At 40.3% G+C, this 14,620-nt stretch overlaps 1 protein-coding gene across 1 annotated transcript in view; it reads right to left on the bottom strand.

The window, feature by feature from the left end:
* Positions 1 to 14,311, bottom strand: part of LOC139727387 (uncharacterized) — a 45,399-nt gene extending 31,088 nt beyond the window's left edge. The window contains exons 1-11 of the mRNA XM_071638346.1: positions 14,124 to 14,311; positions 13,298 to 13,537; positions 12,436 to 12,624; positions 10,669 to 10,875; positions 9,923 to 10,171; positions 8,142 to 8,387; positions 7,400 to 7,600; positions 3,184 to 3,762; positions 1,821 to 1,982; positions 1,127 to 1,288; positions 146 to 307 (exon numbers count right to left, since the gene is read on the bottom strand). Coding sequence (XP_071494447.1) covers positions 146 to 307; positions 1,127 to 1,288; positions 1,821 to 1,982; positions 3,184 to 3,762; positions 7,400 to 7,600; positions 8,142 to 8,387; positions 9,923 to 10,171; positions 10,669 to 10,875; positions 12,436 to 12,624; positions 13,298 to 13,537; positions 14,124 to 14,265 — 2,539 coding nt within the window. The 5' untranslated portion in view covers positions 14,266 to 14,311. The remainder of the gene's footprint in view (positions 1 to 145; positions 308 to 1,126; positions 1,289 to 1,820; positions 1,983 to 3,183; positions 3,763 to 7,399; positions 7,601 to 8,141; positions 8,388 to 9,922; positions 10,172 to 10,668; positions 10,876 to 12,435; positions 12,625 to 13,297; positions 13,538 to 14,123) is intronic.
* Positions 14,312 to 14,620: the final 309 nt, after the last annotated feature.

The following is a 14,620-nucleotide window of genomic DNA, read 5'->3' on the forward strand; positions in this document are numbered from 1 at the left end:
CATCAAAAGTGGTATTACTTTTGCTGTATGACATGGCTAAATATATTTGCTATTAAATCTCTATGTAGATCAAAACTTTTGGTGACTGATTATCATTTTGAAACCCTTCTCCCCTGAGCTATGCTGTATGCAAGCTGACACAAACCTGTGCATTCTTGAATATCTTGAGCCCCACGGTTTGGTGTGCTCAGGTGATCCGGACACGGATCACATGACCTCTGCTGGTGCCGACTCTGGAATGAGCCTATGGGGCAGGTTTCACAAGGAACGAAGCCAGTGATGGAGAAGGAACCAGGCTGGCACCACTCTGGAAGAAAGAGGAGGAAAAATTGCAAAAGTTTTAAATTCTCTGAAGAATTTCACCAAGCACATCTAGACTTTGGATAAAATGCTGCATATTTCTAGCTTCAAATAAGCTAAACAATGTCTCACTTAGACTTATCACTCAAACAATGCATCTGCGACAATTATTACTGAAAACTGTTCGTGCCTTTACAGAAGAATTCTTAATAAATGCTGTGTCTAGTCCAAGTTATGACAAAAACCTCTGCATTTCTATTTCTCAAGCATAGCTGTGCATCTACATTTCTTCCTTGCAATCTTGTCTCCTACATGTACAACCTGTAAAATCACAGCGTATTTCCCATGGACATTGAGGGCCCTCAGCATAAAGCATCCTCTAACATTGCTTTAAAAATCAACTTTAATACATAATGTTAGTGCACCTTACAGTTCAGAGCATCCTACATCTCAGCCAGGTCTTTGGACCCGTCAATACTGGGAGTTACTGTAAAACACAATATTTTCGCGGCATGAAATTTTCGCAAATGGGAGCCGACGGCCTTATTCACAGCAAGAAATTTTCGCGAGTTGCCTCTAACATTCAATGCATATACACGTAGTGTAGAAAGATCTTTAGCGTGCATTTTAATTTTGCGAAACTTGACTCTCGCAAAATTCACGAAATTAAAATGCACATGAACATTCCGTAAAATAGAACCTGGTGGAAGGCGTATCAAGTCTATGGGCTTTTCAGAATTCAGTATGGAATGGTTTAAGAGTGCTTCATGGCCCCTTCTGAGGAGCAAAAATTGCAAGTATGAAAGTGAGTGTAAGTACTGCTCACCAAGGCACTGGTCTTGTGAAGAGGCGGCGGTATCCATGGTAGAGGTACCATTGGGGCAGGGAAGGCATGATGCACTCATGGGCGTCGGCTGGTAGGTTCCCATCTCACACGCCCTGCAGGGAACCAACCCTGAAGTGGAGAAGTGGCCAGCCTCACATATGTCTGTCGATCAACAAAGAGAATCTAATGCAAACATCTTGACTGGTTTTAACGGTGTGCTGATGCAGTTTGTAAGCATTGTGAAATAACATATGAAAATGCTATCTACTCTATTTTGTGTTCATGTGCATAAATGATTGGTATTTACCCTGTCACTTTCTTTTCTATTACATATCTACATGTATTGTATTCTTTCATTCAAGGCAAAGAAAAAATGTTCTTTTTCAGCTATAGTAAGGCTTAACTTACTGTGCAATTATTTATACTGCAAATTCTAAATCAGTCAGCTACCAGCATGTTGACATAAATAATTTCTTTCCCTAAAAAATCTATTCTCAATAGTGGTGCATCTTTTGCAAAAAGCAAACACACTTTTTGTTGTTGTTGTTGTTGTCGTTGTCATTGTTTGTTTGTTTTTTTCAATTTTGTTATCACTCTCAAATTCTGGCTTCGGCATGCCAAAATTCTAGGTTGAAACAGGTGTCACAATGGCATTGATGCATCAATATCCCCTTCCCTGCACCAATTTGCTGACCTTTGCATTGGGTGGCATTGGTGGAACCCTCTCCCTCTGTTGACTGGCCTTCCTCACAGGGCACACAGTGACTCTGACCAGCAAGCTCCTGGTAGGACCCCCTAGGGCACAGCTGGCAGACTTTGGTCACTTCGTCGTAGAAAGTCCCAGCCACACAAGGCACTGTGGACAGGTAATAGACAAAGGAATACAATATATACATCTAAACATATACCTTTTCATACATATCAGGCAGAGGCATGACTAGGATAATGTGAAATGCATCTCTGTATTAAACTTCATAGAACAATGCAAAAGATTCATTCTTCACCGATCAATGTAATGATTCTCTACTTGGTTCTGTTTATTTCTGAATTAATCCAACTTCCATAATGACTGTGTGTCTTCCTCTTTCCCTTTTTCACTCAACTTTCAATTGCATCATACAGCTACATAATTTAATGAAAACTGGGAAGCAAATGTAACTTTCAATTGCATCATACAGCAACATAATTAAATGAAAACGGAGGAGCAAATGCTGTAACGTGCAAATTCACTTCACATTTTGTGTTGGGTTTTATAAATGAAAGGAATGACAGAAGTATCATTGATATTGGACACAAGAAAAGCAGAAAGTTATCCACATGAATATGAATATGAAGTGATGATCTGATGTCAACACAGATTAAAGTCATCCACAAATGTGTGCACAAATCTTTACGAAATGTGATTTTTTTTTCTCCCCAAATAAAATCAGCAAAACATACACTAGGCGCAGTCAGACTGGCAAAAGATCACGAAGTTCAAGATCGCAAGGTCTTTGTGATCGTTTGTCGTCCAGTCACACTGGCAGCCAAACTTTTGATCTTTGGGTAAACAAATTTGGGTCACTATTGAAAAAGAAAAAAGAAAGAGTACACTGTCTGATGGATAGCTATTGTGACATAACAATGAATACCTAGGCATCACAATGGCCATGTGCTTCAGAAGCACCGCCCGCAAACAGGTGGTGGACTGGTCATGTGACAACAATCGCAAAGTTTCAATTTCTAGCAGTCATACTGGCAAAAGATTGAGAAGTTTGGCAGGGGTGGGGAAATACCCCTAGTTGGAGTGGAAAGTTTTGCGAGAAGTTTTGCAGAAAGTTTGCAGTCACACTGGCAAAACTTTGAGAGCTTAAAGATTGCAATCTAAAACTTCTCGATCTTTTGCCAGTCTGACCGCGCCTACTGGTATCATCTATAATTTATTAAATATTGTGGTGTTGCAACACTAATGCCTGACTCTATGCTAGGAAGCTCTAAGTCTTCATTGTTTTATGGTAAACATGTTTGTTGATCTAACATTTAGTTGTTCGTTTTTTTTCTGAGGAAGTATAATTTACCACACTGAAGGTCCTCATTGTCTGCTGTAAAGCCACGGTCACACAAGACCTCAGAGTAGCCAAAGGTCAGGGATGTGTCGTCGAGCGTGAGGTTTGAGCCGGGGACATTGAGAGTGGGAAACGTTCCAGCATCAATCTCATCCTGGATGACATCAGACATCGCCATCATCAAGTCTTCCGCTTCGATGGCTGCATCAAAGTTGCTCAAGCTAGGGTCCTGGTTCACATTCGTCACGAAGTCCCACTCCACTGAAATCACTTGTTGGGAGCCCACATCTCGCCTGGCTCGATTCACGTTGTCACTCCGCGCCGACATTGCTGCCACTCGACTGCCAGAGGAATCATCTCGCCTTCGCCGACGTCGACGCCGTCCTGAGACAGAGGATATATCTCCGCACGTGACTCGCACGTTCGCCACGGTGCACTGGTTGGTCTGGGTGCAGATGTCGCTGAAGTCTGTGTTGATGAGAATCTGCAGGAAAGCAGCAGCTATTTCGTCCTGAGTTTCCTGGGTCCCACAGCTACCAGTGAAGTACAGGAGTTCACTGGGCAGATTGCTTCTCCCCGGTCTTCGTACACCTTCACAAGAATCACAAATTGATCCTAAAGTTAGACTTAAATCAGCCTCATGCGATTAATCGAGGGCAGAAGACCTCCAATTGTTATTTCTGTATCATTGCTTTTCTTTACAAGTACAATTAATTCTGTTGGTAAATTTGCTGCTGTTGAGAAGCGAGTTGGAAAACATACCATTTATATCATTTTGTAGAATTCTTTTTCTATAAGACCTTGTTTCATGCTTCATCTTCTTTGTAATACAACTGACATCATTAATTGTGTTGTTGGCATCATCCTGTTCCTGATAGGGAGGGGCTTGACAATCTGCGGGGCATTTCATGAAGCATTTTGTCCGACAACTTCGGCGGACAAATTTGCTCTCAACCAATCAGATGTAAGGATTTCAGTAGCTTTTAACAGTTTGTCAGACAAAATATCTGACAAAATGCTTCATGAAATGCCCCCATGAAGTACAGCTAAAGATGTTGTAGCACATGCTTGAATTTATTTTACCAAACGACGATCACTATTGGCAAATAATAAGCTACAAACTGTTTCATTGTAATGTCATCCTATCAATCATTTGTTGACCAATGAAAAATAATCAGCTGACACAAACTGTTAAAAAGTTTTGAGTATCACTCAGCTTTAAGAAATTTGAAAGTTGTTGGTTATATACCAAACGAAATTTACCTTTCTTTTTGGCATTTGTGACACATTTGCTGGTTAAATAGGAACTTGATACTTATTTTATCTATTTATTTATTTATTCAGTCTTTTTTCAACAGGGTAGCCCCATCAGTAGGCAAGTACTGTTCTTACTGGGGGCCCTGCACAAACAAACATTACAGTTGACAAGACAGAGACATATACATCAAATACAACACACTGTATGTGGACAGGTACAATTCTTCCACTGAGTCCCCTACATACAGTCACACAATATTACTATACACTGACAATTACACGCTTACTAGTCAAACAAGCGATAATAACATGGTGATGGGCCTACGTAACTATCATAACCAAACAATTAACCATAAATTTCATTAAGAATTAAAACTTTCACTGAGAGTGATAAATACCCCCACCCAAAGCGGGAAGAAATGAACCCAACCAGCAACCATCTTATTATATTCTTTCTAATAACAACCTCATGAACATAATAATATGTTACTCAACATAAAATAAGAATACGAATACACTGCCCACTGGCATTCACATATACAGCTGTATATCATATCTCATGTCTCTTGTCTAATGCCCAAAATCTGAGAAAAATAAATATATCAATAATTTCTGTGTTTGTCAGTGAAAACGCTGTTGCCATGGTAACACAATGTATAACATGAAAAAAAAAATCTACATAACTATGATATCATAGGTCATATCATATCCCAAATTTCAAATCCAATACTCAAAAACTAAAAAAAGGCAGTATTATTCTATAATTTTCATTCAAATGATGTTGTTAACATGGCAACGCACTTTTCAACTACATATATAACATAAGAAAAATTTAAACATCTCAATCATATAATAATCACATATGCCAGATTTCAAACCAAATACTCCAAATCCATATTTTTTAACATGATTTTTCATTCAAAATGTACTGTTACCATGGCAACACATTGTGCAACAGTTAACCAGAAAGCCTATCTCATCTACTGGCAATTTGAATGACCTTCAAAACAGAGAAGGGAAAAAAAAAAGAGAGAGAAGAAGAGAAAAGAAAAGAAAAGAAAAGAAAAGAAAAGAAAAGAAAAGAAAAACAAAACCTGTCACCACAGCACATGCTCTCTGACAACTACCAAAGGTGGGCCTGCACTCCTACAAACTTGTACATACCACAGAAAACACATGTGTTTATATAACTTCAAGTCATTACCAAAACAATATTGCTTGTGAAAAAAAAAAAAGACAAAAAACATATACCAAATTATCAAATGTAATCATGTATATGATAATCACCAATACAGCATCTTAATATTGCCGACTTTTCAGAAACTGAGTACAAAATGTTTGCTTTGTTTGAGCATTTCTCACTTCACTTGGAAAACTATTCCAAAGTATTGCACCATCAAAAGAAAATGCCTTTCTGCCACTTTCAGTTTTTACTTTGGGTACAACTAAACCTCTACTTTGAGCGTTTCTCGTACTGTATCGATGTACACTCATGGCAGCTGAAAACATACTCTGCAGATATACAGGGGCAGAATCATTCAGAATGTCAAACATAAGTTTTCCTTTCTGAAATTTCCATCTCTTCTCCATATCTATCCATTTTAGACGTGTGAACATTTCATTCGTTGAGGTTCGAGTGTTTGTTTGCAAAACTATTCTTGCTGTTTGTTTGTGTTGCTTGATTAGAATATCCTGTATTCTTTGACTTGAGTTTGTCCACACACTTGAGCAGTAATCATAGTAAGGTAATATCAGAGCATTTGCTAATAGCTTAGCGCTCTCTACAGTCAAATACTTTCTTACTCTACGGAGCAAAGCTAGCCTGGAAGCAATTTTGGCAGATACCTGGGCAACATGTTCATTCCAGGTCAAGTGTTGATCCAACCAAACACCAAGATATTTGACCGTCTTCACATGTTCTACCGACACACTTTCAATCTGAATATCAATGTTTTCCCTGATACCATTTACTCTCTGTGGGGTGCCGACTAACAAAAAGTTTGTTTTTTCAGTGTTGAGTGTTAAACGATTTGAGTTCAACCACGACTCTACTCGCCTTAGATCGTCATTCAATACAGTCTCTAATTCTTTGGGACTCGAAGCGCTATACATAATAGCAGTGTCATCTGCATATAGAACAATTTTGCTGTGTTTAACAACAGAGGGTAGGTCGTTAACAAAAAGTGTGAAGAGCAGGAGTCCTAAAATAGAACCCTGCGGTACTCCTGATTTGAGTGCCAGTGTATCAGATTTTTTCCCTTGGATCATTGTGCTTTGTTTCCGACCTATCAAATATGATTTGAACCATGATATTGCGTTATCACCTATACCATATGTACGTAGTTTATGTAACATCAGGCCATGATCCACGGAGTCGAAAGCTTTCCTTATGTCTAGGAATACCAAACCTGTCAGTTTCCCGCTGTCCATATTCCTGAATACATAATCACTGACATAAATTAAAACTGTATTTGTTGAGTACCCTTTCCTAAAGCCTGATTGCTGTGGTGTTAACAGGTCGAGGTCAGCCAGATAATCATGCAACTGAGTGTGAACAGCTTTCTCCAGCACCTTCATTATTGTTGGAATAATTGAAATAGGACGATAGTTATTTACACTGTCCTTATCCCCTCCTTTGTGAATGGGGGTGACGGTGGCTAGTTTCCATTCTTGGGGAATTACCCCAGATCCAAGGGAACGATTAAAAAGGTCAGTAAGCAGTTTGCTGATTTAGTTTTTACTTGTGAAAAACTGAACATTTACAGACAAGACTGATAAATTCAGAGTATTCAGAGGGAGCAGGGAGCAGGACAGAAGGAGCAGGAGGAAGTCGTGAGGGAGATAGGTAGAGATGATGGAAAGGGGAGGAGGAGGAGGAGGAGGAGGGGGAGGAGGAGGAGGGGGAGGAGGAGGAGGAGGAGGAGGAGGAAGAGGAGGAGGGGGAAAAGAGAAAGTGGAGGAGCAGACTTACGGGAGCAATCCGGAACATAGGCGTGAGGACTCCACAACCCTGAGCTACCGCACACGTAGTGCTCTGGTGGCCTCCTGCTGGGGGGAAGTCGAGGGATGTCGAATCTCACATTGCAGTGGATGCTGCAGAAACGACCATACGCCCACTGGTCACACGTCAGGGCCCCGTTGCTGGGGACATCCAGTTCTTTGCAGGTTACAGCTAGGTGAGTAGATGGCAGGAATAGATACCAACTGACACCAACTACATGTAGGACTATCAGTTGTTTATTCAGTGTTACAAAGTGCATTGGCAAGGCAACAGTATCTGCATGCATTTCTTGATTTCATGAAATTTACCGACATCGCCTCCAGTCCCGAATGCATTATTTCATTTCTGCTATAAGTTTTATTCTTGCTGTTATCTCGGAAACAAAACCTTCAAGTATTTCAGATAGGATTAAACAAGAAATATACATGATGCAGACAAAGAAAATAGTTTTAAATTATTAAGCTAACAGTGAGTGAAGTAACGAGAAAGCAATGCAAGAGGGAAAATATGAATCGGCCCGCTACTAACACCTTTTTGAAATCTTCAGAAACTTTGCACAGGGCCCATCTGGTTCGTCCCTTTAACAATACCATAACCCTTTCTGTGCCAGGGACATATCAAAGACAGTGTATACAACAATACAGAGATATTAAAGGAGGCACGTAATGGACTAGTCAAATGATGAGAAGCAGCAAAAGTGAGATTTACTTACGCATGATTTCGACGGAGAATTCACAGCCCACTGTCTCGCCGTTGTCCGTGTTTGTGGCCTGGTAGTTCACCACATGCCGACCCCACGGAAGCAGCGCCATGTCATTGTCATAGTTACTGGTGATGAGTAGGTCGTCCCCTGTGACCTCCACGAAGACGGGCGGGTCCCATGAGACTTCTGTAAGGGTTTCACTGGTATTCAGCCTGATGTCAGGGGGACAGAATTCTACTACAGGTGGGATCTCATCTGTGCAGAAACAGAAAATAATCATGTTATGAGTTTCATCTATAAGGCATTATTGACATTCTTTAAAAGTGTGTTATTTTGGGGTTAACACATATCACTTTACTCTCTTCTCTCTCCAACCGTTATTAAGTTTCATTGAAATATCCATAGTAATGTAGTGTTTTAAACAATCTCTTGATGCGGTATAACCATGGACAGTGTGTATTATCAAAGTGAAAGCTGTCCATGTGTACTGTAGTTTACGTTCATAAACAGAATAAGATCACACACAACAAAGGTTGAAGCTATATTGAAATGAAAACACAGTATGAAGAGAGTGTTACAATTTGAAGTTTTTGTATGTTTCCCTGAAACATTGATATTGGTCAAAGTCATCTATGCAAATTAGGAGAGTTGATGATGTCATCACCTCACAAACTTCTCACTGAACTCCTCACATATCTTCACTCAATTTCCTTTCTTTGCAAAAGGAGAAAATTGTATCCTTCACATGAAATCAGTATTGCAGAGCTGTTAAAGCCTGACAGCAATGACTTTCTATCTCATCTGAAAGAATTTCAACTAATACCTTTGTTTGAGTTTACTCTATCAGAGCCAAATTTCACTTTGCATTGGTTAAAGCCAAAACATAGTTCTGGTACGCCTGCAAAAATTGTCAAATTTCGCTCCCAAATGTGAACGTACGCCTAGGAAATGTGCGGAATAACGCTGTAATAACAAGATATTCGATGGGTAAACGACGAAAATGCGAAATATTAACCAAAAAGATTCAGTCTCAGAACTTACCCGAACGGGGTCAGGCTTAACTCGGATTCGGGTATAACTCGGCCTCGCTTTGACGGCGGGCTGAGTAGTCTTGGTTGTCCCTCTGGATTGTACAGTGTTGTACTATGGGAGCGGCCTGTATAGCGCTTCGCATTCTGACTACTCGCAGTAATGGTCCAAGTTGTTACAACGCGCGCATCAAAAAACCTTTTGGCGCGCATCAAAAAACCTTTCGGCGTGCATGCAAAATTAGTGTGCGCCTATCAAGCACCCCTAAAAAACAATCAAAGACGCTTGATAAACAACAACAAAAACTTCAAAGACAGCGCGTCTCAGCAACTGAGTTGATGTGCGTATACGCTTGAGGACCGCGCCCTGTCCATTTGTTTTGTACAGGATTAGCATGCACTTTCCTGTCTGTTCAGTTAGGCCTCGTTTGGTATTATACAGTAGAATACATGGCGATCACGAACTGCGTGTAAATTGTCTTAAATAGGGTCGAGTTTTCCCTGAGACCGAGCTAGTCTGGATCCTTCTGCAATAAAAGTCGGTTTTCCAACTTTTATCATTTTTCTCAAAATACTAAAAACCGACTCATCATTCCGGCAAATCGCGTAAGCCAGGTAAGTTTCTTTGTAGCCTCGTTCGATATATTGCAAGCAAATATGAAATGGTGCCAGACGGGTTTTCAAACCCTTACCAAAACTATGTTTTTACTTTAATATACTTCTCTTCTGGTTACTGTTTGGCCAAGACAGCACTAGTCATACCTCGAATGTAGATGGGGAAGGAGCAGGTAACATTGTTTCCTGCAGAGTCAGAGAAGGTGAAGCTGGCTGTGGTCTCTTGAGTGAAGTTGTAGGGAGAGGTGAGGTCAGCTGGACTGGTGACCACTGTGAGGTCATCATCCAGGTTGTCCTGCGCAGTGGGAAGGTTAAAGGTCACCTCTACTCCCCAGCCTTCTGTCTGCGTGACGGATTTTGGTCCCGGGCAAGATGTCAGAGTCGGTGCCACTTCATCTACATGAAAAAAACAAATGAAACATTGTTCTTTGGATTTCTTCTCAATGATAAAATGAAGGTAGCTGCCTCCACTGCAACAGAAAAGGCATCTGTAATATCAGGCATTGTCTGTTAGTCCATCTATCTATCTATGTAATTATCTTTACATAAAATTATTTCCTTTTTTTTTATATAAAGTCTTAATCTATCTATCGCTTTTTAAAATGTATTACAGGTAAAAGGTAACACAATCTTCGAATAACAGCACCCTTACTGTGTCATGAAAGGACATTATGCCAAAAATTGTGGAGTATATCATACGCCATTTGTAAAAGTTTCTTTCTTTCTTTCTTTCTTTCTTTCCTTCTTTTTATCAGTCATTGTGATGCAAGAGAGTTCTGATCCATGAACATCTTTCTAAACTCTGTCACCTCTCAATTTACCTTAAAAACTTGAGATACATGTATGTTAATCCCCGTCAGGTTTCGAGAAGAGAGCTTTGAAAGTTTGCTCACCTATGCACGTAATCCCTAGACTGTCGATGCTGGCATCCCACTCGCCATCTGTTCCGCACCTGACGACCGTCACGGCGCCCTCTATGGTCAATCCATCCCGACAGAAGAATGTGCACTCAGTTCCGTGGTAGAGCTTTTCCTGGTTTGCGCAGGAGCTGGGGTAGACTCCTATGCCCATGGGCAGGTTCAGCGGGTCGCATCCAACGACTGAGGAGAGGGATGTGGGAGGAAACCAAAGAGGTTACATAGTACTCACTACCTACAAAACAGACTTTGTAAAATTTCTGTGATCACATGGAGATGCAGAGGTGCCCTACTTTAATAGTAATGGCGGACTTCGCTCAGCGCGCTTAAAGAACAAAAGTGCAGGGTGAACTGTGTGTCTGCACTCCTTGGCTGGCTACAAGCAAGACAGAGGCACTGTCTGCCATTACTACGAAGGGCAAGATCACTCTTATGCCCCTTCTAGTAATGACACACCTCACTAGGACGCACTCACTGAGCAGTTGGGCTGTGTGTGTCGCAAGTTAACATTCCAGTACCTACTACTTTAAAGGTCCTGTTTACCTCTGGGAGCAGTGATTTAAAAAATGTTGGAGATATCACATTTGATGCATATGTGTAGGTCTGTTGTATCACAAAACATCCTACCATACAAAATTTTTGCAATAAAGTCTAAGATATAATGAGATATCAGTATTTTTCTCATTAAACCATAACTGTAGATGGTTTAGTCTGGAAACATTTATATTATAACTATTGTTCACACTTTGTGTATTTAACAATTTATACTTCACATTGACTATACAGATTCAACTTTTTACAGCGGTTGTTTCTATCCCTAACTCACATTTTAGGACTATTTTAAAGCACTAATGCTGAGTTTTTGTTTCTTCTGCAAATGGTAAACTATGCCTTTAACCTCTTTGGTTGAAACCTACAAATCCCCACTCAGAACAACACACATCCATTGAAATCAGTCATGAAGACTTCTTGTTGTATAAGGTAGCAAGCTATTGTCCACACAAACCTACATTTGTCTTTGTACGTTAATGTAATACTCTCTTTGAGTGATGAAAGCACTGTCAACCGCAAGTGAAAAGAAAAATACTATGGAAGAATCTGAATTCTTGAGTCTTACCAAAATGAAATGCACATCAATATGACTCTTTCTTGAAGTATGGGTTGAACAGATAAATTGAATTTAATTTTAAACCAGAATAACACTTCTTTCATATACATAAAAGTGTAGGCCTACATAAATCTTGGCTAACTTGACGAAGATCTACATTTGAGAATATCCAATCTACATGTATACTGCCACAGCATCACTTAAGAAAAAGTATAAACCAGGAGCAATGGTGAGCAATGACCTACTAGTTGGAAACATCATAGTACTTCACTTCACTGGAAGTATGAACACAGTATTGCATAGTCTTAAAAGGAACAAATGGTGGATTCAAGGATTATTATACAAACATTTCTGATTAGTTTCTGGTTAGTTAAGTCAAGCTCTTATTTTGATGTCCCAAATGAAATAAAAATTTCACATTGTAGAGTTCTCCTTGGGGTGCACAGAATCAACCAAAACTTCAAAACTTCATGAATTTTGACAAATGTGTCTGACATTTTTCTCTTTCCTGTCCACTGAATACTAGTATGTCACTCTTTTTCTGCATTCACTAAGTTATTATGTATGTATGGAAAAACACTTTCAAGTGATGTCAAAAGGAGGAGAAAAAGCATGAGAGCCATTCATCTACTCACTGTTACAGAATGGTATGTCGTCTCTCTCCCAGTGCATGCTCTGTCCAGTGAATTCACAGCTTGTGTGACTCGGACCGACCAGAGTGTACCCCACAGAACACCCCACCTCACACTCACTACCCCAGGAATTGTCACATGACCCAATCAGGTTTCCAAAGACTGGTGGTGATAATGGCTGGCACCGCCTCACTGTTAGATGGAGAATGGAGCAAACAAAAGATTTACTCTGTACACTCTATACACCAACATGAAAAACGATTTCAAGTCTTCAACCTTACATGACTTTCAGAGACAGGTACAACTTTCATTCATCATTCCTGCAGAATATCTTCTTTTATTTATTTGATACCTTTTATGCCACCTACATCTACATGCTCAAATGATCAATAGTCCCATTTACAACCAAACACGAAACAAATGCTAACAATTGTAAAATCCAATATATTTTGAGCGTGCAGACCATTACATACCTGTACTCTTTTCAATAGCAACTGAGAGAAATGGCATGCTTCTGTTTTTTTATTCTGCAGTGGCAAAATCAAGCATTGCTGATTAATAGCCGGAAATCCTGTACAGCACGATTTGCTTCATAACACCACTTGAAATGTAACAATGGTATAACAGAGGAAGTAATACATTGCAAATATCAAAAGTGCATTTCATATGCCTGAATTTAACTTAGTATGTAGACCAGTTGTCCATAATGCATTTGAACAGAGAAAAATGTGACATGCCATTGGGCATAAACAATGACATGATGCTACTTCCCCCCTTCATCAAAATAAATGTGGTAGGTTAGGGAGAACGTTTCGCAGTATGATTACATGATAAGTTTGCACGAATGACAACAGAGTTGTCGTACCTCTGACAGAAACTTGGAAGGAGCAAGTCTGCGTGTTTTGGGCGGCATCTGTTGCCACGCATGACACGTCATAATCTCCCTCGGCTTTCAGGCCCTGCTCTACATCGCACTCGACGATGGCAGCGTCGGGACCGTTGTCGGCGGCAGCGACGAGCCAAGTCACGTTTCCCACGAGCTCTGATCGGCTGGCGTACACGCTGAAGTCAGCGGGGCATGCCGTGAAAACTGGTGACGCAATATCTGGAATTCACATATTGAAAATAGGAAATGAGAGAGGGGGATTAGAATAGTATGGAAGAAATTACGACAATGACAAAACAAAGGATATAACATCTTATCCCATCATTAAAGAGCATGTTTAGTACAAACTTTTGCAGGTGTTTTGGGGATGAAGTCTTTCTTTTACTATCAACAGCAGATGAACCTGACCTGTGGAAGCTTTATGTAAATAAATGTACATTGTATACTCAACTGTTCATGTATTATTATACATCAATAATGAAGGTAAACTTGATCAGTCAAGGCTACCTAAAACCAAAGCTTTGGTTTGCTTTTATCTTGTTTTCTAATTTCACAGGAAATACAGATACAGTGTAGGCACAAACATCGATGGATCAGGTAATCAAGGCACGAACTTGGGTGCTCTTTGTAAAACATAAAATGCAATTTGGCAAATATGGAGAATGATTCATCTTTACAGTAGTGTTGTACAAACATTAATGATACCCTCACGGGTATAAAGGAATATACCTGCACAGCTTCATTGACAATGAAAATTACTCTAATATCTGTCCATCTATGAGTATGAGATTGAATTCTCACTAACCAACACAAGTTGCCAGGGACGCGTTGCGCAACCACTGCCCAGAACCCAGGCACACGGTGTGGGTGAGAGTCTGGGGCCTGACCTGGAAGCCCGGTGTCTCACATCGCAGGAGGCAAGTCTCCCCAAACCTGGGGTCTTCCATGCAGTTTGGAGGGGAGATCAGGACACCCTGAGGAGCCTTGAGGGGCTCGCAGGCTGTGGCTGTGTGTGATTCAGACACATGAGGGCGCTGAATTAATCTCAATATCTTAACTCAATGTCAAAATCACATGATCAAATAAATATACCAACTCCCATGAATGAAATCACAACAGCTCACGTCATTGTTTGGGGTCTTCCATGCAGTTTGGAGGGGAGATCAGGAAACATGAAGGTGCTGAATAAATCCCACCATCCTTGCTCAATATCGAATTACACGATGGAATGGATTTGAACTCTGATGGACATGAATCAAAATGGTTCACTCTATGGTTTGGTGTGTCCAAAAAAAAAAAAAA

The sequence above is a fragment of the Diadema antillarum genome, unplaced genomic scaffold (assembly GCF_040938485.1).
Source record: "Diadema antillarum isolate AM-2024a unplaced genomic scaffold, OU_Dant_1.0 seq00000129_RagTag, whole genome shotgun sequence".
Classification (NCBI taxonomy): domain Eukaryota; kingdom Metazoa; phylum Echinodermata; class Echinoidea; order Diadematoida; family Diadematidae; genus Diadema; species Diadema antillarum.